The following is a 25,634-nucleotide window of genomic DNA, read 5'->3' on the forward strand; positions in this document are numbered from 1 at the left end:
TGCTGCCAGACCTGCTGAGATTGTCCAGCATTTTATCTTTGGTTTTGCCCACTCATGCACTCCTCCACGCAGGATATTATGTTGACGGCCAGCTTTAAAATGATACTGGAAGGAATGAAAGACACTTGGAAATACAAACTAACTTTTTCTTATTCCTTTCTGTACAGCTTTGATATTTCTGTTCTATCTGGTCTTTTATGGCTTCCTAGCTGGTCTGTTCAGCTTCACGATGTGGGTTATGCTTCAGATGCTGGATGATTATACACCCAAATATCGTGACAGAGTTTCCAGTCCAGGTAACTATTCTGTATTGGTAATGTTTTGAAAAATGTTTGTCAATAATGAAGGCCTGAACAATAAACATTCTTGTTTCAAAAAGCCGCAAGTGCATATTACAAAAGCTTTCTTCTTTTTAGTTAATTTTATGGAATGTGGGTGTCGCTGGTTAAACCAGCATTTATTGTTTATCCCTAGTTGCCTATCAGGAGGTGGTGCTGAGCTGTGTTCTTGAACCATTGCAACCCAAGGTTTTAGGTACACCCACAGTGCTGTTCTGGAGGGAATTTCAGGAGCTTGACCCAGTGACCGTGAAAAAACGGCGATATGTTTCCGAGTCAGGATGGTGTGTCATTTGGAGGGGAACCTCTAGGTGGTGGGGTTCCTAGGTATCTGCTGCTCTTGTGATGTGATTCTAAATGGTAGTGATCGTGGGCTTGGAAGGTACTGTCGGAGGAACCTTGGTGAGTTCATGCAGTGCATCTTGTAGATGGTGCACACAGCTGCCACTGTTCGCCAATGGTGGGGGGGATTCGAATGTTATAGAATCATAGAATCATAGAGGGGGAGCAATCAAGCGGATTGCCTTGTCCTGGATGGTTTCGAGCTTCTTGAGTGTTGTTGGACATGCACTCATCCAGGCAAGTGGAGGATATCCCATTACACTCCTGACTTGTGATTTGTAGGTGGTGGATTTGTTTGGGGAGGGTCAGGAAGTGAGATACTCGCCACAGGATTCTTATCCTTTGACCTGCTCTGGTAGCCTCAATATTTGTATGGCTAGTCCAGTTTAGTTACAAATCAATGGTCATCCTCCAGGATGTTGAGAGTGAGGAATTCAGTGATAGTGATGCTGTTGAATGTCATGGTGTGATGGTTAGATTCTGTCTTGTTGGAGATAGTCATTATCTGGCACTTGTGTGGCACAAATGTTACTTGCCACTTGTCAGCCAAAGCCTAGATATTGTCCACGTCTTGCTGCATTTGGACATGAACTACTTCAGTATCTGAGGAGTCATGAATGGTGCTGAGCATTTGCGCAGTCATCTGCAAACTTCCCCACTTCTGACCTTATGATGGAAGGAAAGCCATTGATGAAGATGATTGACCCTAGGACACTACCCTGAGGGAGCCCTGAAGTGATGCCCTACAGTTGAAATGATTGACCTCCAACCACCAAAAGCATCTTCTTTGCGCTAGGTAAGACTCCAACCCCTTCCATCACTGCTGATGAAAAATAAACTGATGGGCAGTAAGTAGCTGGGTTGGATGTGTCCTGTTTCTTGTGTACAGGACACACCTGGGAAATGTCCCAAATTGCCGGTAGATGCCAGTGTTGTATTGTACTAGAACAGCTTGGCTAGGGGCGAGGCAAGTTCTGGAGCACAAGTTTTCAGAACTATTGCAGGAATATTATCAGGACCCATAGCCTTTGCAGTATCCAGTGTCTTCAGCCATTTCTTGATATCAGGTGGAGTGAATTGAATTAGCTGAAGACTGACATCCTCCTCTGGGAGGAGGCTGGGATGGGTCATCCATTCGGCACTTTTGACTAAAGATTGTTGCGAATGCTTCAGTCATATCTTTTGAACTCTTCTGCAAGACTCCTCCATCATTGAGGATGGGGATATTTGTGGAGCCTCCTCCTCCAGGAAGTTGTTTATTTGTCAACCACCATTCACGTCTGGATGTGGCAGGACTGCAGAGCTTAAATCTGATCTGTTGGTTGTGGAATCACTCAGCTCTGTAGTCCTGTGCTGTAGCTTCACCAGGTTGACACCTCATATTTAGGTATGTCTGCTGTTGCCCCTGGCATGCCCTTCTGCACTCTTCATAGTGGGGTATATGCCTGGACCTGAAGTTACAGATTGTAGTTGAGTACAATTCTGTTGCTGCTGATGGCCGACAGCGCCTCATGGATGCCAAGTCTTGAGCTGCTGGATCTGTTTGAAATCTATTCCATTTAGCATGGTGGTAGTGCCGCACAACACAATGGGCGGTAGCCTCAGTGTGAAGATGGGACTTTGACTCCACATGGATTTTCCCCTGATAGTTTCCTCATTAACTGCTGCAGTCTCAGTCTAGCAGCTATGTCCTTTAGGAACCGGCCAGATCAGTCTGCGCACTTGCTGCCCTCAGTGCTTCTTCCAAGTGGTGTTCAACATGGAGTAATACTAGCACATCAGCTGAGATGGGAACGGTACGTAGCAATCAGCAGGAGGTTTCCTTGCCCATGTTTGACTGTTGCCATGAAACAAAGCAATAAGCTCCAGCTACTTTGTATTCCAAAATAAAATGTGATAAATCCTTGTGTGTGGCAATAAATGTGCCACAGCTAATAAGTTAGGGTCTTTCGCCATACTTTTTCAACGGTTTCATTTTGATTCACTATGAAAAGTGAAAAAATTTCATGTTAGTTAGATTTTGTCAAACCACTAGCTTTAAAAAATAATCAGTTTACAATTTAGTTTGTCACTGAGCATTCACTGAAAGTGTATGCTTTAACAAATTCATATTACTTCGAGTAATAAGAGCTCACAAAGTATTCATTGGCCCATTAACCTTCACATTTCCCAAGAGTGAAATACAGTAAGTAAATCAGTGACCATTCAGACTACCAGAATTGACTTCCCAGTTTGTGCTTATAAAGGTGCAATCTGTGTTTCAGATATTGGAGAAAAGATTCTGTGAAGGATTCTCTGATCCTGATGCTAAGTGTTGACGTTTTACGACGGCGTCAACAGACCCCCAGAGGCAGTGATTCTCAGCCCTACAGGAGGCCAGCACGGCACTGGAGTGACACACGCCGCTCCAGTTGCCGATACCGGGGTCGAATGCGCACTGTGCCCGGCGCGATTGCGCGCATGAGCGGTGGCTTCATTCTCCGCGCCGGCCCTGACGCAACATGGCGTAGGGCTACAGGGAACGGCACGGAGCAAAAGAGGCCCCCTGCCCGAGAGGCCGGCCAACCGATCGGTAGGCCCCGATCGCGGGCCCACAGTGGGAGGACCCCAAACCAGGCCGCCCCCAAAAGGATGCACGCCGAGGTCCCGCCGGGTAAGACCACACGTGGACGGTGCCGGCGGGACTTGGATTTTTATTGTGGCCACTTGGCCCATCCCGGGCGGAGAATTGCCAGGGGGGCACGTAGAGCCGCCCCCGACCGGCGGAGCGCCGACCGCGCCGCTCACCGGAGAATCGGCGGGGCGGCATCGCACAATTCACGCCCGGCCCGGCGACTCCCCCGACCCGGCGTGGGCTGAGAGAATCTCAGCCCTTGCTTTTAAACCTCTTCGTATCTCTTGTCACTCAACTCCATTTAAAGTTTTAGATTTTGTCTAAAATCTCTTCCACCCTAAGTATCACTGCATTTATTTGTGTTTCGTTTCAGCTGCCTAATCTGTAAACTGTTTTCCTCCTAACGTCCAATTTTTTGTCTTCAAATTCTAATATTAGAACATAGAACAGTACAGCACAGAACAGGCCCTTCAGCCCTCGATGTTGTGCCGAGCAATGATCACCCTACTCAAACCCACGTATCCACCCTATACCCATAACTCAACAACCCCCCCGCCCCTTAACCTTACTTTTAGGACACTACGGGCAATTTAGCATGGCCAATCCACCTAACCCGCACATCTTTGGACTGTGGGAGGAAACCGGAGCACCCGGAGGAAACCCACGCACACACGGGGAGGACGTGCAGACTCCGCACAGACAGTGACCCAGCCGGGAACTGAACCTGGGACCCTGGAGCTGTGAAGCATTTATGCTAACCACCATGCTACCGTGCTGCCCCTATTCTAGACCCAAAACATACAATTTTAAAAATATATATATTTTCATCATTGGCTCCTGGGGTACACCACTATTCACATTCCCAGGTCAGAGAAACAGCATTAACCGCAACTGCTTTCTGCCCTTGAACCTTATCTTCTTGAAGAACTCTTAAGATTGGTCATACCCAACTTCCTTACTACTGATGTTGAACCAATTGTTCTCTAGTTAACTGGTTTCACTCTTTTTCCATTTTTGAGCACACGATTACATAGGATATGCAAAACAGGTTGTAGGTCATTTGGCCCAAGTTTGGATGACTATCTTATATTGATATCTTCCAGTTATGCGCTACCCCCATAAGAGGAAACATTCTCTGTAACCACGCTGCCAAAACCTTTCATTATTTTAAAGACCCCTATTCGGTTTCTACTCGGCCTACTTCAAGTGAGGAGAGACACAACCTGCCACTCCTTTACTGATATGTACACCCAAGAATCTCTGCCTTAACGATTGTAAATATTCTCTGCACCCTCTCCAGTGCCTCTATAATCCTATTTTTTTTATATGTTAATTGCACAAAATACTTAAAAGTGTGCTGCAACAAAGGTTCGCCACAGGTTAAGGATAAGTTCCCTGCTTTTCATTTCTATCCTTCTAGAAAAAAAACTAGTGCATGGTTTGCTTTTTTGTGGCTTTGCTAACCTGTGGCAGAACTCTTAAACACAATTTCTAAATTTGCAGATGACAAAGTGGGAAGATAGACTGCAACAATTACAAGACAACATTTATAAACTTGCAGTATGGGAAAATAATTGGCAAATGCATGTTCTGCAAATTTAGAAATTGTGTTTTTGATTCCAAAGTCCAAGTCGTTAATGTAAACAACAGTGGTCCAACACTGATTCTAGTGCAAACTCTTCCCACTGGCACTCTGAAGAACCACCCGTTGCTCTCCACTTTCTGTTTCAGTCTTGTAACCATCTAGCAATCCCTTCTGGCACTTGTCCCCTGTCTTCACATTCTCTGACCTTATTTATTAGTCCATTATGAGGCACGTGATCAAAGGCCTTTTGAAAATCTAGACAAATTACCTACCATATCGTCTACCATATTACCATTGTATACTCTCTCTGTTACTGCCTCATAAATTTTAATAAGGTTAGTCAAGCAAGATTTATCCTTTGAAATCTATTAATTATTACATTTCTAGATATTGTCCTGTTTGCTTCTTTAGTAAGGATTCCATTGTTTTTGTCACTTCTGACATTAAGCTGACTGATGTATAATTCCCTGGACAACTTCTCTCTTCCTTCTTATGTACATGAATTACATCAGCTATCCATCAGGTCTCACTTTTTGTTTATTGACTATGAGTAGTAATGCCTCTGCTATCTCTTTCCTGGATTGTTTTAAAATATGTACATGGTCTTTATCCTCTTTGAGATTGTTTATTCAGGACATCCATTTGTTTTATTTTAAATGCATTTTCCTCATTAGCTTATCTCCTCATTCAGTGTCATGTCTACTTGTTTCATCTCCCTTATAAATGCCAAATCAAAATAATCATTTAATATTTCTGTCATCTCCCTCTTGCTACCTGTGGTATTATCATGAGTATTCCTTAATGACCTTTTCCCATCACCGCCTCCCTTTTTTATTGATGTGCCCTTAAAATATTTTACTAGTTTGTTTTATGTTCCAAGGATAATTTAGTTTCATAGTTCTTGTTGCCTTCCTAGCTGTTTTTTGACTTCTCTACTAATGTCTTAATATTTTCTCTTTTCCGACGCTCCTCCTGTCTATGTACTTCATTTCCTAACACTCAATTGTTTCTTTATGGCTTTATTCAACCATGGAGTCCCACGAGTGTATACTTTGCTCTTTGCTTTTCTTGGAATATATTTTCACTGCACTCTGATCACCTTTTTACAAATGTTTCCCCTTGTTGTTCCACATTGTTGTTTGTCAATAAAGTTATCCATTCTATTTGTTCAGCTCATTAACATTGCAGTCGCAAGGAGCACATTTGAATCTTGTGATGAGATAATAATGATAATAATCTTTATTGTCACAAGTCAGCTTACAATAGCACCGCTATGAAGTTACTGTGAAAAGCCCCTAGTCACCACACTCCTTCGCCTGTTCGGGTACACAGAGGGAGAATTCAGAATGCCCAAATTACCTAACAGCACGTTTTTCGGGACTTGTGGGAGGAAACTGGAACACCTGGAGGAAACCCACGCGGACACTGGGAGAACGTGGGAAGGGCAGAAAGTGACTCTCCTTGTTGTCACCTCGTAAGCACCAACGTTCGGGTGCCATATTTGAGCTGCACTTCGACAGCAATTCACTCTTCCTTTGACTGACCTCCCCCTCTCCCTCCCAGTTGTGGCTTTGTCTTACTCCTTCCCTTTGCTTAGCCTTGACGCAGTGTAACAGGCAACTGATATCTCCCAATCTCTCAGTGACAGTGTAATAGGAAGGCGAAAACAGAGTCCACTGACCTGAAAGTGCAGGAAGAAGTCTATCGCGCCAGGCGCAGGCCACCTATGTACAGCCGTGGAAACAGAATTATTTAAATTCCAACTGGCAGGGTGATAACTTTGGAGGTGGGTGGTGTGGGGGAAGATTTCAGTGTGTTGGGCTTTTAATAAGAATTCATAAGATGCAAATGAGGTTGCTTGCATTGACCAGTGGGACACTCGATCTGCCTTCAACTCACCATGAAAGTCAGGAGAACAAGACTCTAAACTGATTTCCCTCCGTCAGGAAACTGATTTTTATCCTCACACCAAATCTTGCTCCTCCGCCAGCCACGATGCCCACTGCTGGCAGAAGCAGAAAATCCTGTCTGTGTCTTTTCACTCTTTTCCCATATTGTCGACATATTTCTTCCTCCACCTCACTTCCACTGCAGAAAATAGATGGTCTGTATGCTACAGCTATTAATGCGATTGATCCTATATGACCATTTGTCTCTGTCCGTGGATATTGTCCTGCTGATAACTGCATCTCTTTTTTTCATTCTGCCACTGTCATTCCCAATGAGAACAGTTGCCCCACCTCCCCATTTTCCCTCTCTGGGTGCGATCGAACGGCCTTGCGTGCACAGCCCGGTGACGTGATGAGGCTGCGAGATTTGTGATGCTCGGAATGCCTCGTGAGATCTAACGAGATCTTGCGAGACGTCACGATCTGGATCTCGCCTTCGCTTGACAAGATCCAGATTTACATATTTAAAATGTGTCGGTGCCCAATGCTCCCAAGAATGAATGCTCGCGCCAGGGAGACCTCACCATGGCGTCATTTAGCACGGGTCCACACATCCGTGGACCAGGTGTAACTGCACCTGGGGGTTTTCCTGACCATCGGATGCCCCGGTTGTTCGGGCTGTGGGCAGGGTGGTACTGCCATTCAGGCACCAAGGCACAGCCACCCAGGCACCCTGGAAGTGCCCTACTGGCAGTGTCAAGGTGCTCAGGTGGTATTGCCAGGCTGACAGGGGTATTACCAGGATGCCAGGCTGGCAGTGTCAAGGTGCCCAGGTGGTATTGCCAGGCTGACAGGGGTATTACCAGGATGCCAGGCTGGCAGTGTCAAGGTGCCCAGGTGCCCCTGCCAGGGATTGGGTCCAGGGGTGCCCTGCCCTTATGAGGTGGAGTGAGGAGGGCGGGGGAGGCTCGAGGATCCACTAACAGGTAATCTGGGGGGACCCGGAGGCCGTGTTGGGAATGCTGTGGGGTTGAGAGATTAGGGTTGCATTTAAAAACTCCTCACCGAGGCCAAAAAAAAAGTCCCGTTTGATAGCAGGGTAGCTCCTGGCGCTCTAGGCCATTTTTGTTTTTCTTTTATACACTCTTGGGCTGTATTTTACGTGCCCACCCACCCGGAGCTTAACCCCACAATACGCGTTGGGGGAGGGGGGGGGGGAGCGGTGCTAGAATAAGCAACCATGGCCCCTTCCCCACCGGACCCCGGTATTATTTAACCCCTTATCCCTTTTGGGTGGCTTTCACTGAGATAGCCAAGTATTTCACTTCATGCTCTTTGATATAACAATCAAATGTTGTCTGGGTGCAAACATTTTGGTCATATTTGCCACTAACTGAGTGGTTGGGAGTTAGGAAGTAGGTACAGTCTCCAATTGGGTGACTGCAAAAGGCAGTTGAGACTTTATGACTGAAGAAAGACATTGCATGGGCTGGAGATCACTTTGCTGCCTGGCTAATTCTGAATGAGGAGACTTATTGGCCTAGTATTAATAGCAGGGAAACGGGTCGTTTGGCCCAACATGTCCATGTTCATTATGATCCACACAAACCTCTTAAGACCTTTGTTCAATCAACAAACATAAATGCACCATTCTAATCCTTTATCTCTCGTGTTTGTTTTGCTTCCCCTTAAATGCATCTATGTTCGTCTCTCGCTGTGGTAACAAATTCTACATTCTATCCATTCCCTAAGTAAAGAGGTTTCTGTTGAATTTCTTATTGGATTTATCAGTGACTTCATGAAGACCCCTGATATTTCTATCCTTCGCAAGTAAAAACATGTCCTCTAAAACTTCCATTTAACGATGATAAAGACTTGCTTTAAAAAGCAACACAATAAATTGGCATAGGGCTCAAACAGATCGGAGAATTTAATGAGTGCATGGCTTAAAAAGTTTTATAGAATCCCTACATTGCAAAAAGGGGCCATTCAGCCCATCAAGTCTGCACTGACCCCTGAAAGAGCACCTTACCGAGGCCGACTCTATCCCTGTAATCTCACCTAACCTGCGCACTAAGGGGCAATTTTTAGTGTGGCCAATCCACTTAACCTGCACATCTTTGGACTGTGGGAAGAAATGGGAGCACCCGGAGGAAACTCGCAGATGCAGAGAGAAAGTACAAACTCCACACAGTCAACCAAGACCAGAATTGAATCCAAGTCCCTGGTACTGTGAGGCAGCAGTGCTAACCACGGTGCTACCGGCATGCATACTGAAGAAAGAGGGAGCTATTCCTTTGGGACGTGCTCCGCTTAAGTCAAGCTAGTGCCCATGTCCAGGTGAATTGAATGTCTAGGGCTTTAAACTAAAAAGGATAGAGAAGGATGAATTGTGTACGGTTGGGGGGGGGGGGGGGGGGGGGGGGGGGGGAGGGAAGGAGGAGGAGGAGGAGGAATGGGTGTAGGGAAATTTAAAGAGAAAAGTTAAAGCTATAGAGCAGTCTAGCGATTTGAGTAACGATAAGCAGATTGTGACCTGAAGGGCCAGAGTTGGTTCATTATTGGTCAAATCGGGGGGGGGGGGGGGGGGGGGGGGGGGGGGGGAGGAGGAAGGAAGGGGGGGAGGAGGAATGGGTGTAGGGAAATTTAAAGAGAAAAGTTAAAGCTATAGAGCAGTCTAGCGATTTGAGTAACGATAAGCAGATTGTGACCTGAAGGGCCAGAGTTGGTTCATTATTGGTCAAATCGGGGGGGGGGGGAATAGAAAGTTTAATTGCACTTTATCTAAATGCTCAAAGCAACGACTGTAGGTAAATAAGTTAGATCTGATTGCCATTACAGAAACATGAACTGAAGTGAGTGTCAGGATTAATCCCAAAGTTACAATTCTACCTCTGTCTTTGCATTTACAGCAGGCATCACTTTAATCTCTTGGAGGGTAGGAGTCGGACCTGCCACCTGGGAGACAGAGGCAGACCAATGTTGAAGCAGCCAGGTTTAAAGGCCGACCTCTGTTCCCAGAAACATCAGCCAAATTCTTCAGATCAGAGTAAAGCCTCCCTCACCTACAACCCCCTATGTCCTTGACCTCTATCCACTGTATTAATGGAACTCACAAGCCCTATAATAACATCTGGAATTTATTGAAAAGCTCATAAATATGTCAAAATAAACAAATATCACTCGAAAACCATTATCTTCTTCAGAAGCTCATAGATCTATCAAAGCCATTAATTTCTACATCACAGAATCCATTGGTGCTTATGAAGGCAGCCAAAAATGCTTAAGTCTGTTAAAACTTTCAAACGGCTAAATGGATTGAGCTGATCGGCAAAGAATAACTGAAAACTCATACATATGTCAAAGCTTGCAAACTGCCAAACATTTGCTGAATGAAAGAAGTGAGGAAAGTTTAAACAATTAGCTCTGGATTTCGCACTGGGCTCGACCTTCAATATTGCACAATGCAGAATAACACTTTATCCAGTGGATAATATATTATAATGCATATGAAGACGTGTCCACTTTTAGAATGCTATTTCACTTGACAACTTGCCAGTTGTCAGAAATAAAATGTGGCATCCAAATTATTTAATGGTCACTTACATTTTCCAATCACAGCATTGTCATCAGTCACTTTGGTAAAGACAGATATAATTCAGCCTACAGAATTTCATGGTGAACTGTTACGATGCAACAAAATTTTCATTCACTGTTAATAGTCCTCCCACCTCCAATCATGGCTCATGCCTCCAGTTTGCAGGTGTGATTTAGAATGGTTTCCAAAACGCATCAGCCTTAATGAAAGTTTGAGGTTTTGAAATGCCAGCAACATGTGGGCTTCTCACCCTTTCCCCATTCCCACTGAACATGGCTGGAGGCGGAAACACGCAGAACTTCCACCTCCGCTCAGCAGCCATTTTCCCCTATGCCCGAGTTTGTGTGTTTGTGAAATGGGACCACAAATCTAACCCATGGTTACATGATGACCAAGGTTGGGAACAAAATATTCCAGGGTATATAATATATAATATTTCAAACAGACAGACAAAATAGGAAAAGAGGAGGACTAGCCCTCCTAGTAAAGGAGCACACAAACACAATAATGAGGGAAACCTTTGGCTAGAAAGATCAGTTAGTAGAATCCGTATTGGTAGAATTAAGAAATGATAATGGGCATAAAACGTGGGGAGTTTATAGGCCCACTATATGGGCATAAAAACGTGGGGAGTTTATAGGCCCACTATATGGGCATAAAAACGTGGGGAGTTTATAGGCCCACTATATGGGCATAAAAACGTGGGGAGTTTATAGGCCCACTATATGGGCATAAAAACGTGGGGAGTTTATAGGCACACTAATATTAGCTGTGCTGTTGTACAAAGTGTTAACCAAGAAATAGAAGAGCTTGTTAAAATGCAATCCAATAATCATAGAGAACTTTGATCTTTATACAGACTGGACACATCAAATGGTCAAAAATAGTTTGGAGGACAAGTTTATTTGAAATAGTTTCCTAGAACAATACACAGTAGAACCAAGCAGGGAATAAGCTGTATTAGACCTATCTTTTATAATGAGACAGACATAATTAGTAATCAAGGGAAGAGTGATATGTTATAATTTCCCATTGGGTTTAAGAATAACATACATAAATCTGAAACTATTAACTTAAATAAAGCCAGAAGAGCCTCTTCTGTTGTATGACTGTAACTCGAATTACATAAATATGAGTGTTGAATACACTATGGTAGATTGATAAAGTAGATATAAAATGGCAAATGTTAAAATAAATATTAATATATAAAAAGCTCCACAGGAAAAGAGATCCATTAAAGAAGTTAAGGATAGTGTTAGATTAGTGTTCGAGACTTAAAATATTGCCAAGGAAATTTGTACGCCCTGATGTTTGGGAAAGTTTTAGGAACCAGCAAAGGATAACAAAAAATAAGACTGATAAAAGAAGATGAAAATAGAATGACCGTAATGTAGCAAGCCATATAGGGCGCGATTCCCTGGAAAGATTTTGCAGTGTAGTAGCGGGCGGGAACTGCCGCAAGCTTCCCGGCTAGCGAGGCTGGGAACACTATTCAATGTTAATTGGCCCACTTAACGAGACTCACTGCAAATGAAGGCTTACCAGCTGATTTGCCGGGACCGTGCTCATCAGCCCCCTTGCTAACAAGGTCGAGCAGCACTTAAACAGCACTTGCTTAGCCAACCCCACTCAGCTCACAGCCATGGCGTCGTGAAGACTGGCCCCAAGATTTGGTGATGTAGACCTGGGGAGGCTCTGTGGTGAATGTACATCATGTAACTCACACTGTATAGTATTGCATTCACACTGTATAGCATTGTGTCCTTGTGGGATCTGTCTGTGAGCCGTTGGCTGCTCTGCCCACAGGGGGAGATGAGGAGCTTGTACAGGGCTCCACCCTCTGCTCTGCCCATGGCTCTGCCCATGGCCCCTCCAACTACCGGAAGTATAACATGCTGCAGCCTTGTGAGTCTGCCCTCAGTTCTTCTGGTCACAGGCCTGCTCAGTTGTAAGTCTATTAAAACCACAGTTTACTTCCTATCGTGTCTCGAGTAAATTGATGGTCACATCAGGCTCCTGGATCCGATGGAGGCCTGGAGCAATGTCCTGTTTCCCCAAGTGTCCCGGGGGCTGAGCCACAGGCCAGCCAGTGCCGCCTGGGATGAGGTGGCAGTGGTCGTCAGCTCGGGGAATGTGACCAGGAGGACTGGTCTCCAGTGCCGCAAGCAGGTCTACGACCTACACCAGGCAGCACGAGTGAGTTGATGCCCCTTTCTGCCCCCACACCAGCTCCCCCCCCCCACCCCCCAAGAACCCTTCCTTCACCACCCCCACCACCAATGTGAACCACGCATGTGGCTAACGATGCCTTCACTGTGTCTCTGCAGGAGAAGCTCTCCCAGAATCGCTGGGAGGGGGCCCAGACAGAGCGGTCACCAATGTGGAGGTTGGCGCATGCAGCAGATGCTGAGCCTATGGAATGTGCTATCCCTGAGCTGATGGATACATTAGGGAGTGGCCGGTTCATTCGGAGTGAGATGTCAGCGACATTCCAGCAGGTCCATAGCCGATTGGAGTAGTTCCACAGCTACGGGTGCAGGAGAGGGCAATGCGTGGAACCGAGGCCAACACTCCCGGCCTGCGACCGCAGTGGAGAGCCTGGTGCACGACGTTGGCAGCATGAGTGAAGGTGCCCAAGACGTCGCGCAGTCGGTGACTGCCATGGCTGAGGGCCTCGCAGAATGTTGGAACTCGGGACGTGACGCACTACCAGGCTGACCTTGATGAGGTTCTGCGGGACATGACCCGCTCTCAGATGGGAATGGCCGAGATGCTGCGGAGCTTGTCCCAATTGCAGATGGACATTGCTGAGGTGCTGCAGAGAATGGCCCAATCATTGAGAAGCATCGGGGAGCCGCCAGGGCTGGCAGAGCCAGATGATGCAGGGGCAGCTGAGGTTCGAACCAGCTGCCCCTCCATCCTGAGGTGAACTCCTGGACCCTATGGTTACCGAGTGGGAGGAGAGGGGCCTGAGTGCCAACAGACCCGGCCAATGGAGTAGAGATGGTAGCCACCAGCTGCCCAAGTTCCACCCCTCTGAGGCCGCGTCTCGCAGTCAACACATGGGACAGGGCGGCTCGGCTGTGCATATTCCGCCGACAAGTGAGCCAGGGCCCTCCTGCCCCAGCGCCCTCAGAGGATACCCACCAAGGGCATCGAAGGCAACGGGATGTGGTACGCAGCTGGCTGCCTCCACCTCCGATGTTTATCCTAGACGTAGCGGTGGAGCTAGGGATGCTAAGCACATTGAGGATCACAGGGAGAGAGTGGGGGGGAAGAGGTAAGTGGTAGTGGGGGGGAGTGGGGTGACGGCATCGGGAGAGGGGGGCATTGTTGGACACGTGAAACATTAAAAACCATTCACCACAACAAGTATGACGCCTCTGTCACTTCCGCAGAGAGGGCTGACCTCCGAACCCTTGGCCCATCTCTCTAGGCCCATTGCCCCCCACCCCCGACACTCAGCTCTCAGCAGGTTATCATTCAGACCCGCTGACGGTGCTGACACCCTCCCAGCTCCCTGGATTGATGTTACACATACCCTGGGAGGCTGGGAAATGGTGGAGGGGTGTGTGGAGAAGGTAGCAATGACAGACCAGGCCATGTTCTTAGTGAAGCGGGCAAGTATGAGGGCCTCCCTGTCCCTCCGGTCTTGCCGGAAACTTCGCCACTGCTGCCTGTCCTGCGTCCTCTGGTTCATCCCCGGGATCGTCCACCAGCCCCTTCTGGTCCGGCGCCTCCTCCTCGTCCTCCTCCTTGGAGGTGGCCGCATGTTCCTCATCCCCAATCTCTAGCCGTCGCGTTGCTGTGCCTGATTGTGGAGGACAGAGTAGACCACCATAAAGCGGGCGACCCTCCAGGCGGTGTACTGCAAGGCACCACCGGAGCGGTCAAGGCATCGGAACTGCATTTTGAGCAGTCTGGTGCACTGTTCAATAACAGCCTGGATGGCCATATGGGTGTCGTTGTATCGGGTCTCCCCTTTGGTCTCCAGCCTCCATACTGACATCATTAGCCAGATCCTCAGCACGAAACCCTTAACCCTTAAGAGCCAGCGCCCATCCTGGGATGGGCCTCAAAGAGGCCAGGGATGTCTGACTGCCCCAGGATGTAGTTATTGTGCACACTCCCCAGGAAGCATGCACACATGTGCATGATCTTCATGTTGTGGTCAAACGAGCTATATGTTCAGGGAGTAGAATCCATTACTGTTAATGTAGGGCACTCCCAGATAGCTCGGTGAGTGCAAGGCGACAGATGTGCAGTCTATTAGCCCCTGGACTTGGGGAATTCCGGTGATGGCAGACAATCACCCGGGCATCTCGTTGGGCTTGGTGAATGTCAGAATTTATATAGTTCTCCGCCCGGGCAAACAAGGCATCTGTGACCTGTCGGATGCCCCTGTGGCTGTGGCCTGTGGGATGCCAAACAAGTCCCTGTTCGAACCTTGGAATGATCCCGAGGAGTAAAGGTTCAGGGCTGCGGGGACCTTGAGGGCCACCGAGGTTGGGTATCCTCCTCCTCCACTTGGTGCCAGGTCCGTGAGAACATGGCACAGGTGTCTCACCGTCATCTTGTTGAGGCAGAACCTCCTGTGGTACGCACAGTCCATCATTTGTTCAAAGGACCAGCGGCACATGTTGTCGCGGGACTCCCCTCTGGGTCTCACCCTGGTCTGATGGGCGACCAGATCCTCAGGATGTGGGGCGGGTCCTAGCACATAACCTGCTGCTTCGATGCTCTCCAGACGCTGCTGCTGCCGCTGTCTCGAGCCCCTCCAGACGCTGATGCTGTCGCTGTCTCGGGCCTCTCCAGATGCTGATGCTGTCGCTGTCTCGGGCCTCTCCAGATGCTGCTGCCGCTGTCTCGGGCCTCTCCAGACGCAGCTGCCGCTGTCTCGGGCCTCTCCAGACGCAGCTGCCGCTGTCTCGGGCGTCTCCAGACGCTGCTGCCGCTGTCTCGGGCCTCTCCAGACGCTGCTGCCGCTGTCTCAAACCTCTCCAGACGCTGCTGCCGCTGTCTCAAACCTCTCCAGACGCTGCTGCTGCCGCTGTCTCGAGCCTCTCCAGATGCTGCTGCCGCTGTCTCGGGCCTCTCCAGACGCTGCTGCCGCTGTCTCAAACCTCTCCAGACACTGCTGCCGCTGTCTCGGGCGTCTCCAGATGCTGCTGCCGCTGTCTCGGGCTTCTCCAGACGCTGCTGCCGCTGTCTCAAACCTCTCCAGATGCTGCTGTCGCTGTCTCGGGTCTCTCCAGACGCTGCTGCTGCCGCTGTCTCGGGCCTCTCCAGACGCTGCTGCCGCTGTCTCGGGCCTCTCCAGACGCTGCTGCCGCTGTCTCAGGCCTCTCCAGACGCTGCTGCTGTCGCTGTCTCGGGCCTCTCCAGACGCTGCTGCCGCCGCTGTCTCAAACCTCTCCAGACGCAGCTGCCGCTGTCTCAAACCTCTCCAGACGCTGCCGATGTCTCGGGCCTCTCCAGACGCAGCTGCTGCCGCTGTCTCGGGCCTCTCCAGACGCTGCCGCCGCTGTCTCGGGCCTCTCCAGATGCTGCTGTCGCTGTCTCGGGTCTCTCCAGACGCTGCTGCTGCCGCTGTCTCGGGCCTCTCCAGACGCTGCTGCCGCTGTCTCGGGCCTCTCCAGACGCTGCTGCCGCTGTCTCGGGCCTCTCCAGACGCTGCTGCTGCCGCTGTCTCGGGCCTCTCCAGACGCTGCTGCCGCTGTCTCGGGCCTCTGCAGATGCTGCTGCCGCTGTCTCGAGCCTCTCCAGACGCTGCTGCTGCCGCTGTCTCAAACCTCTCCAGACGCTGCTGCCGCTGTCCCGAGCCTCTCCAGACACTGCTGCTGCCACTGTCTCAAACCTCTCCAGACGCTGCTGCCGCTGTCTCGGGCCTCTCCAGACGCTGCTGCCGCTGTCTCGGGCCTCTCCAGGTGCTGCTGCCGCTGTCTCGGGCCTCTGCAGATGCTGCTGCCGCTGTCTCAAACCTCTCCAGACGCTGCTGCCGCTGTCTCGGGCCTCTCCAGATGCTGCTGCCGCTGTCTCGGGCCTCTCCAGACGCTGCTGCCGCTGTCTCGGGCCTCTCCAGATGCTGCTGCCACTGTCTTGGGCCTCTCCAGACGCTGCTGCCGCTGTCTCGGGCCTCTCCAGACGCTGCTGTTGCTGTCTCGAGTCCAGATGCTGCTGCTGCCGCTATCTCGGGCCTCTCTGCTGCTGCTGTTGCTGTCTCGAGTCCAGATGCTGCTGCCGCTGTCTCGGGCCTCTCCAGACGCTGCTGCTGCCGCTGTCTCGGGCCCCTCCAGACGCTGCTACGGCCGCTGTCTCGGGCCTCTCCAGATGCTGCTGCCACTGTCTCGGGCCTCTCCAGACGCTGCTGCTGCCGCTGTCTCAAACCTCTCCAGATGCTGCTGCCGCTGTCTCGGGCATCTCCAGACGCTGCTGCCGCTGTCTCGGGCCTCTCCAGATGCTGCTGTCGCTGCCTCGGGCCTGTCCAGACGCTGCTGCTGCCGCTGTCTCCGCCCTCTCCAGACGCTGCTGCTGTCTCGGGCCAGTCCAGATGCTGCTGCCGCTGTCTCGGGCCAGTCCAGATGCTGCTGCCGCTGTCTCGGGCCTCTCCAGATGCTGCTGCCGCTGTCTCGGGCCTCTCCAGATGCTGCTGCCGCTGTCTCGGGCCTCTCCAGACGCTGCTGCCGCTGTCTTGAGCCTCTCCAGATGCTGCTGCCGCTGTCTCGGGCCTCTCCAGATGCTGCTGCCGCTGTCTTGAGCCTCTCCAGACGCTGCTGCCGCTGTCTTGAGCCTCTCCAGATGCTGCTGCCGCTGTTTCGGGCTTCTCCAGATGCTGCTGCTGCTGTCTTGAGCCTCTCCAGATGCTGCTGCCGCTGTCTCGGGCCTCTCCAGATGCTGCTGCCGCTGTCTTGAGCCTCTCCAGACGCTGCTGCCGCTGTCTTGAGCCTCTCCAGATGCTGCTGCCGCTGTTTCGGGCTTCTCCAGATGCTGCTGCTGCTGTCTCGAGCCTCTCCAGATGCTGCCGCCGCTGTCTCGGGCCTCTCTAGACGCTGCTGCTGTTGCTGTCTCGGGCCTCTCAAGAGGCTGCTGCTGCCGATGTCTCGGCCCTCTCCAGACGCTGCTGCCGCTGTCTCGGGCCTCTCCAGACGCTGCTGCAGCCGCTGTCTCGGGCCTCTCCAGACGCTGCTGCTGCCGCTGTCTCGGGCCTCTCCAGATGCTGCTGCCGCTGTCTCGAGCCTCTCCAGACGCTGCCGCTGTCTCGAGCCTCTCTAGACGCTGCTGCTGCCACCGTTTCCAGCGTCTGGCCACCCAGCCTACCAGCAGCACCACTAGGGCATGTTCTGTGGAGTCCAAAATACCATCCATAAGCGTTCAATATCTGTAAGGAATTGGGAGAGAGTGTCAGACTGACAAACAGCTGTGGCTCCCACCCTGGAACCCTCCATTACCCCACTCCCCACCTGGAATTCCCTGCCCAGACATTCCAGCCGCAGTGGATCCCAGACACCCGCACATAACGTCACCTGGACCGGGTGCTGGTCCCGCCCCATTGCACTCACCCACCCTCCGGCGATGGACATGTCCCTGGACCTGTGTCCAATCCCTGGGTTGTTCGGATGTGACTGCTGCATCCTGCAGTATTCAGGCACAGTGTCCAGATATCTTGGTCTACTGGGATGCTAGGCAATGACTCCCACATGCTCCATGGCCTACCCTCCCACCCACAGGAATCCACTTGGGTTGTGTGACATGCTGATTTAACTATGATTGCAAATTTCGTATTAGCAATAGCCTTCACCTACAGAGCCAGGTTATGGGTGGTCGGTAGGTCAGACAGGTAGGGGCTAGGGTTGCCCCCGGAGCGGATATACATGATCCAGGGATTGGTGGAGCCGCGTGTGGTTTCCCCCCATCACTGGGGTGGCAAACCCAGTGCCCTGGGCTCTTTGCCTGTGAGCAAAGATCATCTTGGCTCCCCGCAGAAGCCCTTCCGCCAGGTTCATGTTTTTAAAAAGGAGTACTAATAGGTGCCAGCCTGACCACTTGCTGGGGAGGCTGCTGAATTACAGGAGGCCATTGAATATGGGGAGGTTCCATAATTGTATGGGAATAGAGCTTCAGTGGTGATAATTGACCCCCTACGGCGAGGATCACCTATGGGAGCATGCCAGTGGCATCTCAAACTGTTTGTTGCCTGGAGTGGTTCACGCTTTCGGCCTCTCCCGCTATTCTCTGGTCTCGTTCCGCTCGAGCAAGAGCACAACGAGCCAGAGAATCATGCCCAGAAAGACAAATTGTGCGAGCTTCTGCATGTGTGTTTTGAACAAGAGGGAAAAGAGTAGCAAAAGTAAATGTCGGTCTCTCAGAGTCTGAGATAGGATAAATTATAACGGGAGTAAGGAAATGGAGAGGCAGTAAAACAAATATTTGATGTCTGTCTTCCAGCCAGAAGACAGACCATATCAATGAGAGTGGGCAATCAAGGGCTAATGAGAGTGCGAAACTTAAAATAACTAATTATTGGTAAAGAATAAGTAGTGGAGACTAAAAGCTGACAAACCTCTTGGGCGGGATTCTCTGTCCCGCCACCAGTTTTCTGGTGCAGCAGGCTCTTGCCGGCAGTGGGATTCTCCATCCCGCCAGCCGGCCAATGGGGCTTCCCATTTTGGGCAACCCCATGCCGTCGGGAAATCCCCGGGCGTGGATGCGCTGCCGGCGCATCAGAGAATCCCGCCAGCAGAGAATCCAGCCCCTTGTATCTGATCACCGGCATCCTCAGGGTTCTGAGTATTGCAGAGAGAGTGAATGCATTTTTTGTCTTTCAAAATTCCCTAGGTTCTAGAATGGCCCGAGTGGATTGGAAGTTGGCAACTGTAAAACCATTATTCAAGCAAGGAGCGAGAGAGGTTAAAGAAGAGAAAATAGAGTAAATTGTGAATAGTGGGGTTCTATACGGCTTAGTGCTCAGCTACTTACAAAAATGTATTTATGACTTAGATAGAAAGAACCAAATCTCATGTATCCAAGTTTGTTGATGATACAAAGTTAAGTGGAAAAGTAATGGGGAACAAAATGAGTCTGCGAATGGATGGAGACAAATTAGGTTAGTGGGAAATAAGGTGGCGATAAAAGTATAATGTGGGGAATTGAGGTTATTCACTTTGGTAGAAATAATTGAATATTATTTAAATGGTTAGATACTGTGGGGCTAAAACAGAAATTATCCAGTTTTTCAGATTGTGATTACATTAGAGGTGGGCAGCACTTGAGCTTGGTGGTTCCACTACATTACTCTAATCGTAGCTTTGGTCCATGTGTTTGCCCTCAACAGGGCGCCAATCAACAATGTGATAATAAGACATGGTGCAGCTAATCTGTTGCTCTTAAAAGCAGTCTGTCCCTCAATATCTAGTACCCAGGGAAGGATGAACAGGCTAGGTCTCTCTGCCCTTGTTTGGGGGGGGGGGGGGGGGGGGGGGAGGGAAAGAAGGCTGATGGATGACATAATATAAGTCTTTAAAATTCTGAACAGTTTAATAGAGTGGGTACAGCAAGAGAGTGTTTCCACCTGTGAGTTGGAAGCCATCAACATATGAAAGTCAAGGAATCTGACAGGAAATTCAGAAGAAACATTGTTACCCTAAGAATGGTGAGAATGTGGAACTCAGGGAGTGGTTGAAGTGAATAGTATAGAGGGGTTTGAGGGAAAACTAGTCAAACATATGACTAGTCAAACAAAACTAGTCAAACAAATTGCCCTCAGGGTCCAAATTGCCCTTGGGGTTACTGGGATATAGGGATAGGGTGGAGGTATGGGCTTGGGTAGGGTGCTCTTTCCAAGAGCCGGTGCAGACTCGATGGGCCGAATGGTCTCCTTCTGCACTGTAAATTCTATGAAAGAAGGGAATCAAGGGTTACAATGATAAGATTTTGTTTGAGGAAGGTTGTGAGGAGGCTTCTGTGGAGCATAAACACTGATATGGACTGATTGTGCCATAAATCCTGTGTAATCTAGAAAATCCATCTCTCCCTCACACACTTAGCAAACCTGAAAGCCTCACATTTACAATTTGCTGCCTCCAAATCCTGCCAGCACTGACAGACACATTATCCAAACACAGTGCTCGACAGTCATAAGAACTAAGAGCAGGAGTTCAGCCCACCGAACTTGCTCCACCATTCAATACGATGATGAGATGATATCATCTCGGCCTGATCTCCACCTTCCTGTCCACTCTAATAACTCTTCAACTAATCAAAAACTATCGAACTCCTCCTTGAATTTGTTGTTCCAGCGTCCACTGCACTCGAGGGTAGAGAATTCCACAGATTCACGACCCTTTGAGCAGAGTAATTCCTCCTCATTTCTGTTTTAAATCTGACACCCCTTAGCCTGAAACTATAGCCTGACATTGACATTCTGCACACTCTCCTGTGGGACAAAGTGGCACATGCTTCTTCTCCGTTCCCAACCCACCGTCTCCATTACTTTATCTCTATTACTGCCACAACAGCCCCCATATATGTTGCATCCTTAATGTGGACAGGTCACCAAAACCTGTGTCCTCCCTTTGAGCATGCAGCAATCGGGTGGCACGGTAGCACAGTGGTTAGCATTGTTGCTTCACAGCACCAGAGACCCAGGTTCGATTCCCGGCTTGGGTCACTGTCTGTGCGGAGTCTGCACATTCTCCCATGTCTGTGTGGGTTTCCTCTGGGTGCTCTGGTTTCGAGTCCCTAAAGACATGGATATTCTAAATTTGCCTCGGTGTACCTGAACAGGCGCAGGAGTGTGGCGACTAGAGGATTTTCATAGTAACTTCGTTGCGGTGTTAATGTAAGCCTACTGTGACACTAATAAAGATTATTATTAACAGTTCCAGGCACTTGCTGCCACCAGCTCAAATACTAACACTGCACATACCTTTGGAGATTGGTATAGATTTGGGAATCAGCATGTTATGAGCCACTGGGCATGAGTGTGCTGCAGCCAGGCTGGGTTGACGATGGTTTGGCCAGCTCTGCAGAGGATGAGGCCACAGATGAGTTCTCCTGAAGAGAGCTCTGATGTGGACCTCAGTGGGATGGCATATAGAGGGGCAGCACGGTAGCATTGTGGATAGCACAATTGCTTCACAGCTCCAGGGTCCCAGGTTCGATTTCAGCTTGGGTCACAGTCTGTGCGGAGTCTGCAGATCCTTCCTGTGTGTGCGTGGATTTCCTCTGGGTGCTCCGGTTTCCTCCTGCAGTCCAAAGATGTGCAGGTTAGGTGGATTGGCCATGATAAATTGCCCTTAGTGACAAAAATTGCCCTCAGTGTTGGGTGGGGTTACTGGGTTATGGGGATAGGGTGGTGTTGACCTTGGGTAGGGTGCTTTAGGTGCTCTTTCCAAGAGCCGGTGCAGACTCGATGGGCTGAATGGCCTCCTCTGCACTGTAAATTCTATGATGATGAATGCTGATGGGCTTGCTCACTGAGGTGCTAGGTACATTGATTAGGCTGCCAGTCATCCTCCAGCCACTATAAGGGGCATGGAGGATTCCAGCATCAATTAGGCAGCAGGCATTGTGCAAAAGCTGCACTTTCTACAGCTTCTGCTCCATCTCTCTGTTGTCTTGCAGACCCAGAACCTCTGCCACAACAGCCCCCATATATGTTGCATCCTTAATGTGGACAGATCACCAAAACTTGTGCCTTCCCTTTGAGGATGCAGTAATTGGGTGGTACGGTAGCATAGTGTTTAGCACTTTTGCTTCACAGCACCAGGGACCCAGGTTAGATTCCTGGCTTGGGTCACTGTCTGTGCGGAGTTTGCACATTCTCCCATGTCTGTGTGGGTTTCCTCCGGGTGCTCTGGTTTTGAGACCCGAAAGACGTGGATATTCTAAATTCCCCCTCAGTGTACCTGAACAGGCGCAAGAGTGTGGCAACTGGGGGATTTTCACAGTAACTTCATTGCAATGTTAATGTAAGCCTACTTGTAACTTACTAATAAAGATTATTATTAATAGTCCCAGCCAAATCCAAGTGATATACAAATTAGGCTTTCTGACATTGCATCAGTCAAGAGGGCTGTATGACATCGGGATACTGTTCCTTCTGAAGCTTCTGGCACATGCCAGGGATGTCTTGCCTGAACATCATGTGCCCAGCATGTGGGCAGCCATGGGAGCAGCTGGTGGCACAGTGCAAACTCCAGGAGCTTCCCTGGCACCACTTCCAGTATTCTTCGCACATATGTGAGTGTCCTGTGTTCATGAAAAACAGAATGTTAACATGTAGTTAGAGCAAGCAGTTCGGAAGGGCAAATGGTAGGTTGGTCTTTCTAGCAAGCGTGTTGGAGTAAGGAACTCTTGCTGTATTGCACAAGATTTTAGTGAGACCCCCACCTGAAGTACTATGTACAGTTCTGGTCTCTGTACCTCAGGAGTGATATATTTGCCTTGGATAGGGTGTAACAAATGCTCATTAGATTGATTCCTGGGGTGGTCCTCTGAGTAGAATGGGCCTGCATTCTCTGCAGGATGAGAGGTGGTGTTAAATAAAGTAATGAGAGGGGCGATGCTGAGCGGCAGTTTCTGCTGGCTGGGTGGTCTAGAATGAAGGGGCACTGTCTCAGGATAAGGGGGTGATCATTTTGGACTGAGGTGAGAATGTTCTTCACTCGGGGGTTGTGAATCTTTGGAATCATCACCCAGAGGGTTGTACATGCTCGGTTGTTGAGAACATTAAAGGCTGGGATGGATAGATTTTTTAAATATACGAAGGCTATGTGAATTGGGTGGAAAAGTGAAGTTGAGGTTGAAGATCGTCCATGGTCTTACCGGATGGCAAATGATGCTGAAGGGGCTGTTTTGACCTACGCCAGCTCTTATTTCTTAAGTGTTTATGTAATTTACTTCTGTTGTAATTGGACAATTGTTTCTTTAGAGGCAGAGATGATGGAGACTTAATTTTATTCATTAATTTGCTGCATTTGAGTAATGCTGAAAGGCCAGCATTTAATCCCATTCCTAACTGCCTTTGAGAAAGTGGAGGCAAGTTGCCTCCTTGAACCTCAATCAGGTGTAGATACAGTAAGAAGGCTTACAACACCAGGTTAAAGTCCAACAGGTTTGTTTTGAATCACTAGCTTTCGGAACACAGCTCCTTCCTCAGGTGAGCTCCTTCCTTCACCTGATGAAGGAGCTGCGCTCCGAAAGTTAGTGATTCGAAACAAACCTGTTGGACTTTAACCTGGTGTTGTAAGCCTTCTTAATGTGCTCACTCCAGTCCAACGCCGACATCTCCACATCAGAGGTAGATAACATCAGGTGTAGATACGTCCACGATGCTGTTAGGGAGGCAGCTCCAGGATTTTGATCCGTGATAGTGAGGGAACATTGATATAATTCCAAGTCAAGGTCCATAGACCATAGAATTTACAATGCAGAAGGAGGCCATTTGGCCAATCAAGTCTGTACCAGCCCTTACAAAGAGCACCCTACTCAAGCCCACGTATCGACCCTATCCCCATAACCCAGTATCCCCCACGTAACCTTTTTTGAACACCAAGGGCAATTTAGCATGGCCAATCCACCTAACCCGCACATCTTTGGACTGTGGGAGGAAACCGGAGCACCTGGAGGAAGCCCACGCAGACACGGGGAGAACGTACAGACTCCCCACAGACAGTGACCCAGCCGGGATCGAACCTAGGACCCTGGTGCTGTGAAGCAACTGTGCTGCCCTTATGTGTAACTTTGAGGAGAACCTCAGGGTGATGTTCCCACGTGTCTGCTGACATTGTTCTTTTATTTGGTAGGGTTCGCATGTTTGGAAGACTGAGAAAGTTCTTTACTTTCCGTTTTATGGACTATCTCCCACATTCTTGGCTTTTTCCATAGGTTTCTGAACACTTCTGTAAACAAGTTGTTAGTGACTGGAGCTATTAAAGGAATCACTCAAGAGCAAGAAACTGGAATTCTATTGCATTATTTTGTAGTCCTGAAAGTGTATGGTATTTTGTTTTAGAATCTGTAGAATCCCTACAGTGCGGAAGGATCTTGAATCTCTGCACTTAATGAGAGGTATTCCCAGCTCTCTTTCCGCTCCCCCCCCCCCCCCCCCCCCCCCCCCCCCACCACCATGGTGTTTTTCTCAGCGGCAGGAGGTGGCGGGATCTTCTGGTCCTGCTGCTGTCAATGGGATTTCCCATTGAATCCACCCCAATCCGCCAGGAAACCAGTGGCTGGGGATTCCCGTTGGCGAGACTGGAAGTTCCTGCTGCCGAGGATGGCCAGAAAATCCCCCTCCCCCCATGCCTTAATTCATAAGGAGAAGTTTAACATATTGTCCAGTTGACCTTCAAATTGTCTGGTCTTCTGATCTGATGTTGACATAGTCTCCTTGCCCACTGTTTCTTGATGGTCACAGTAGCAGCTTCTGTTCATGCAAGAAGAATTTGATGTGTACTTAGATTGGCTAGTCCTGAATATTGGGATCATGTGCCTAGCCCTTGGTAGAAGGTCAGATGTTTCGAGCATGAGTGATTTGACAGGATGACTCAGAGAAATGCAGTTAGAATACTATTCCAGGAGTCAGTGTGAGCTTGATTATCCTTCAGGGAGATGTTCAGATTAAAAGTGGAAAAAGCCATTGGAAGCACTTCATCCACTGATGACAGGAAAATGGCTTCAAGCTGTGTGAGAGTAAGGTGGCATAAATTTTCAGAGTCCATGGTCGCTGCCATTTCAACCAACCAACCTCTGACAAGTTAGATAAAGTCCTAGTGTTCTGCATGAGAATAGGTACAACCCTTTATAGCTCCAAGTAGTCCAGACTTGGGTTTAGTACTAAATAAACTGTCAAGCATTTAATACGATATGTTCTTCTAACTGGAGCTGTTTGCCATTAAAATTGCAGCTTTGACGTGTGTATTAAGCAAACAGAATCAACAAACCTACTTCATTGGACTGTTCTCAATCTGGACTGAGGATAGGACTTGCAGCAGCCTCTGCTCTCATTCATGTTCCAGATTAGTCTGGTTTTCACATGTCTGCAATTTTTTATGCTGAGGTTTTATCAATTCTTAAAGTTTCACAGTTGAGAGGAGATGCCATATGGTAGATTTACATAGGTATTTCCATCTAGACGGTACAGAATACCGTCACCAGTCCTCAGTTTGATTTTCATAATGCTTCCAATAAATTTTAATTCCTCGCCTACAGTATTTGTCCATCTGTGGTACGTCTCCTGATTCAACATTAAGTTGATGAAATGTTAATT

At 49.0% G+C, this 25,634-nt stretch overlaps 1 protein-coding gene across 3 annotated transcripts in view; it reads left to right on the forward strand.

The window, feature by feature from the left end:
- The window catches only part of atp1b3a (ATPase Na+/K+ transporting subunit beta 3a), a 53,060-nt gene that overhangs the window by 13,081 nt on the left and 14,345 nt on the right, over nucleotides 1-25,634 (forward strand). For all 3 annotated transcript variants that reach the window (XM_038815621.1, XM_038815619.1, XM_038815620.1), the window contains one exon: nucleotides 168-296. In XM_038815621.1, coding sequence (XP_038671549.1) covers nucleotides 168-296 — 129 coding nt within the window. The remainder of the gene's footprint in view (nucleotides 1-167; nucleotides 297-25,634) is intronic.

The sequence above is a fragment of the Scyliorhinus canicula genome, chromosome 13 (genome assembly GCF_902713615.1).
Source record: "Scyliorhinus canicula chromosome 13, sScyCan1.1, whole genome shotgun sequence".
NCBI lineage: Eukaryota > Metazoa > Chordata > Chondrichthyes > Carcharhiniformes > Scyliorhinidae > Scyliorhinus > Scyliorhinus canicula.